The sequence below is a fragment of the Vicia villosa genome, linkage group LG4 (genome assembly GCF_029867415.1).
Source record: "Vicia villosa cultivar HV-30 ecotype Madison, WI linkage group LG4, Vvil1.0, whole genome shotgun sequence".
Taxonomy (NCBI): domain Eukaryota; kingdom Viridiplantae; phylum Streptophyta; class Magnoliopsida; order Fabales; family Fabaceae; genus Vicia; species Vicia villosa.
Genome location: NC_081183.1, coordinates 67129922 through 67134601, shown reverse-complemented (window position 1 = coordinate 67134601; position 4680 = coordinate 67129922). Strand labels below are relative to the sequence as shown.

At 37.6% G+C, this 4680-nt stretch overlaps 1 protein-coding gene across 3 annotated transcripts; it reads right to left on the bottom strand.

Moving 5' to 3' along the window:
* Nucleotides 1–1354: 1354 nt before the first annotated feature.
* LOC131599231 (pentatricopeptide repeat-containing protein At5g66520-like) lies at nucleotides 1355–4450 on the bottom strand. Of its 3 annotated transcripts, XR_009282648.1 has the most exons (3): nucleotides 2775–4450; nucleotides 2249–2399; nucleotides 1355–2135 (listed from the first exon to the last, which is right to left on the bottom strand). XR_009282648.1 is itself a non-coding variant. In XM_058871666.1 (2 exons), the coding sequence occupies exon 1, from the start codon at nucleotides 4367–4369 to the stop codon at nucleotides 2789–2791; it is 1581 nt and encodes a 526-aa protein (XP_058727649.1). In that variant the 5' UTR covers nucleotides 4370–4450; the 3' UTR covers nucleotides 1357–2399; nucleotides 2775–2788. The 3 variants fall into 3 exon arrangements, 2 of the variants coding, with proteins under 2 accessions (XP_058727649.1, XP_058727650.1); XM_058871666.1 differs by having other exon boundaries at nucleotides 1357–2399; XM_058871667.1 differs by having other exon boundaries at nucleotides 1357–2261.
* Between the last annotated feature and the right edge of the window lie 230 nt (nucleotides 4451–4680).

Below are 4680 nucleotides of genomic sequence, written 5' to 3'. Positions count from 1 at the left end.
ATCACAACTAGCACCTAGTACACAATACCAATACATAATTCTCCCCAACATAACATAAGCATCACAGTTATGCTATTACAACATAACCGCATTGCCACATCTAGTCAAAATATGCACACAATGTATAAACACTCCATAATAAAAATAGAGATTTTTAAAATAAAATCGAGCCACTACTCATTAACCCAACTCATTATGTAGAACATTCAGTTATCTTTCCAACGCTCAAAACGGTGACTAAAACGGACTTACGGTTTGAAAGTTATGACCTTCGGAAAAATTTGTCAAAAAATTGAATGTTGTGAGCCGACACATAACTTCTTCAGGTCGACGCATAGGATTCCTGTCCCCCTCGGGTTTACTCAGGCCGACCCTATAGGTCGACGCATGGATATCTGTAAATATCCGCGGATATCTTAAAACCCACGGATTACCCGTTTAGCGGATATCTGACAGATATGGGGCGGATATGGATATCATATTTAGCCAACGGGGCGGACACAAATATCATATTATCCGTCCCCATGGATATCCATTTACATCCTTAGTCACATGTTATTATTTATCAAGTTGATGTAGGACTCTAAGGCTATGTTTAAGAGTTTAGAGGGGAAGGGAGGGGAGGGCTTTGAAAAATATGAAGGGTTGGAGGAAAAGAATAGAAAGATTTTAGTTTGGAGGATTTGATTTTCTTCGTAACACCAAAAACCCCCTAATTTGGGAGAACTCAAAATTTGTATTAAAAAAGGGTTTTGGAGGGCTTACACAAAATGTTCAAATATCACTTTTGTTGTTATAGTATTTCAAAAAGTAAATATACATTAATGATAAACATTATTTTATCATTCTAAACAAAAAAAATTTTTCAAAAAATGTTAAAAATTTCTATATTTTAAAAAAAAATCAATTTTCGAAGCCCTCCCTTCCCCTCTCTCAAAACTCTCAAACATAGCCTAAAAGTCTATGCATGCAAGGCGAGCAAGACCCCTGGTTTCTAATCTCTGTTTGCATATGACCTTCTTCTTTACAAGAGGCCACAAGTTTATTGTCTCAAACACTATTTGGACCAATTCTGTCAAGCCTCTTGCCAAAAAAAATAACTCTTAGAAAATTTAGATTTATTTTTCACTGAGCCCCAACTTCGATAGGAGAATAGATCATGCAACATATAAGATTTAGGAAAGTCTCTAGTTTGGAAAAATATCTTAGGGTAAAGTTCAAAGACGGTTAAGTGGTTGGAAGAATCAATGTTTGAGTTTGTCCGGAAAAATCAATGTTTAAGCCGGAAGACCTTCAATAAGTAAATTTGTGTTGAGTTCTATACCTCATTATATTTGTGTTGAGTTCTATACCTTATTTTCATATGGAATATGCTATAATCCCTACTACTTTGAAATATACAATCTTTTCAAGATGAAAAAATATTTTGCTGAAATATTTTTTCCTTTGGCACGCATTTGATATTATCGGAGTAACCATTGCATACATTTATTTTATTGATAATTTGATTATATGTTCCACGGGTGTAATTTCTCAGTCTCTCTTTGATTAAACACAAAGCAGTTTGCCACTAATCTATTGCGTGACATCAATAGTTTACGTCTAAGAAGTTGAAATTGTATGATAATCATTAAAGATTAAAGAAACTTTATTAGATAATAATGTCCCCTTCTCAATTTTTTTTTTTGAAAAAAAATAAAAATAGAGATTTACATAAATCTGACTTGAGTCAGAACTATAGAAAAAGAAACTCACAAGTTGTAATTCCAGTTCCTGGTTATTCAGGTTCTTAAACGTTGATTCTTGATTTTGCAGTGTATGATGCTTTCTCGCCATTTAAATGCATATTGTGTATTATGGGATTGGATAACTTGCCTAGAACTGTCTTCATGTATTATCATAACTTTTGGTCTCATTCCCTGAGGATACTTTCACAGAGTCATCTGTAATACTGAGGATTTCGCAACACTACTGTGAACCATGACCTCAATTTCATTTCATTTCATAGGACAACCTTCCAAAACAACGCCAACATTTCCTCATAATCAATGGCTACCAGTTAATGGTGGACAGCAATGCTCCTTTTGCTAGGAAATTTGGCAGAAGTGAACCTGTCTTTGATAAGACATCAAACACTTGGGACGAAATGCAAATGGTTAACTGCTTGGTATGTGGTTCAGAAAGCGAATTGAAACATCACTAAACAGTATTCCATCCTAAGAGATATAACTGAACTTGAGCCTGGTACCTGAGCAGAAAGGCTGAAACACATTATCAGTGATTTATCACCAGCAGAAGACTTTCACGCAAATTAGTGTTCTTGACACTCGCGAAACCGAAAATGCTAAATTGCTCTTTGCTACTTTTTCATCACCAAACAGATGAGATGGAAAAGGTTGCTGTGTGATGAAAAATAAAAGATGAGTAACAAACTGGAAAACAAAAATGTCTATTTCAGACAGAATATTTTATACAAATTTGTAGCCATAATGTATCAGCTAGTTCATGAAAATCACAAAAGTTTAGTGCATGATCGATAATTATTGCAACTGTGGTACTCTCTATATAACAAGAAAAAATTATGAATGTAAATTAATAAAGCCTGAGAGCAAGATGTCGATAATGCTTACACAAGCACACTATGAAATATCTCCAAATTCTTTTTGCAATAGCATGCTCTAGTATTATCTCGGGACTTTATAGGCACTCCACACTTGCAAACAACTACAATGATATTAAATCAATCAATAAGATAATTTAGCACTGAAAAATACCTTCACAGCCATTACTAGATGTGCTCTAAATTGGCCATCTTGCGAATTGAATCAAGCAACCTGCACATTTCCAGCGCTTGTGGATGAGACTGGTCACCAGCAAGAAACTCTTCAACTTCATTCCCCACCTCTATGATGCTGCATCCAGGTTTCTTCTTCATCCCTGCTTCTGAAATCACACTCCTAACTCTGTTCGCCTCTGCATCCCATCCAGCTTCTCTATATATGTTATATGTAAGAACATGCGTACCACAATCAGCTACTCCCATATCAATCAGCTTTTTCCACACTCTGTTCCCAACATTAATATTCTTATGAATTCTACACGCACTCAGTATAGCACCCCACACATTAGCATCGCCAGCTGCAAATCCACCCATCTTCTCCTCAATAAACCTCTCGGCTTCCACTACCATGCCAGCCCTAGACAAAAGGTCCACAACACACGCGTAATGCTCCGCACACGGATCAACTCTGTAAGTTCCACTCATCTCTTCAAATAACCGAAGACCTTCCTGAACCATTCTCGCGTGTGTACAAGCAGTAAGGACAGCCACAAAGGTAGTCTCATTAGGACGACTTCCACAAACAACCATTTGTTGAAACAAGTTCAACGATTTCCTGGCATCACCATTCAAGGCCAGACCAGAAATCATAGCATTCCAAGCTCCAACATCCTTATTAGAAATGCCATTAAAAACAGCTAAAGCTGATTCCACATATCCACATTTTGAATACATGTCAACGAAAGCCGTTGCAAGGATGGGATTGGAGCTTATCCTCTCAAATCGCCTGGCATAGGAATGTACCCACATTCCCTGAGTAAGTGCACCGAGGTGCGCACATGCTGTAAGCACAGTAACAAGTATAGAGGCATTAGGCTTTACGCCTTGATTCTGCATCTCTAAAAACAAAGCCAGCACTTCCTTAAAGTGATTTACACGAGAATAAGCTGCCATCATTGCACTCCACGACACAACATTTCTGTGAGGCATTTCATCAAATAGCTCTCTTGCACTTTCAACATCCCCTATTTTGCCATAGCCATCAATCATGGCCGTCCATAAAACAACATCTTTCTTCTTAGTTTCATCGAATAACAATCTTGCCTTATGCAGGTGGCTTGAAGCAGAATAAAAGTCTATAAACGCACTGACGACATAAGGGTCATGGGTGAACCCGAATTGAAGTACATGAGAATGCAGCAAACGACCAATGATAAGAGTGGAAGCGGACTGGGAGGAGGAAGAAAGAAGTGCAGTGCAGGATTTGATCAAAGGTGGAAATGTATAGTTGTTAACGGGAATACCTTTTTGCAACATTGTTAAGTAGCATGAAATTGCGGTTGCCGGGGAATGATTTAGAAGGTAGGCTCTGATCATGGTGTTGTAGATGAAAGTGTTGCGGTGAGTGAGGTGGATGAAAATGGAACGAGCGTAAGAGAAAAAGGAGGTTGCTGCGACGGAGAGGAGTGGGGCGAGGGCGTAGGGAGCGTGTTGGATACGACATCGGAGGATATGGCCGTGTAATTGCTTGAGTTGGGTAAGGGTGTTGCATTTGAGTGCAACGGTTGTGAGAGATGGCTTTTGAGTCATGTGAATATTCAACTGTGTTGTTGTCGACCATTTTTTTGAGGTTTTCGATGATCGAATCCCGGTTAAGTAAATTTTTTTATTTTGGCAAATTCTTATCTACCTATCAACTACCTAACTAATAATAAGACATACCACCAAACACCCTAAAACACCCTTAATGTAAAATAAAATTGCCTTTAGGAATGCCCTTTATTGTAATTTGCTAATTCAAATTTTATTTCAACCAATCACATTTCTCCATTCGTCCAAGTGGCACTCTTTTTTCATATTTCTATTGATTGCTTCTTAATATCCATTGGATTTCTCTTCAA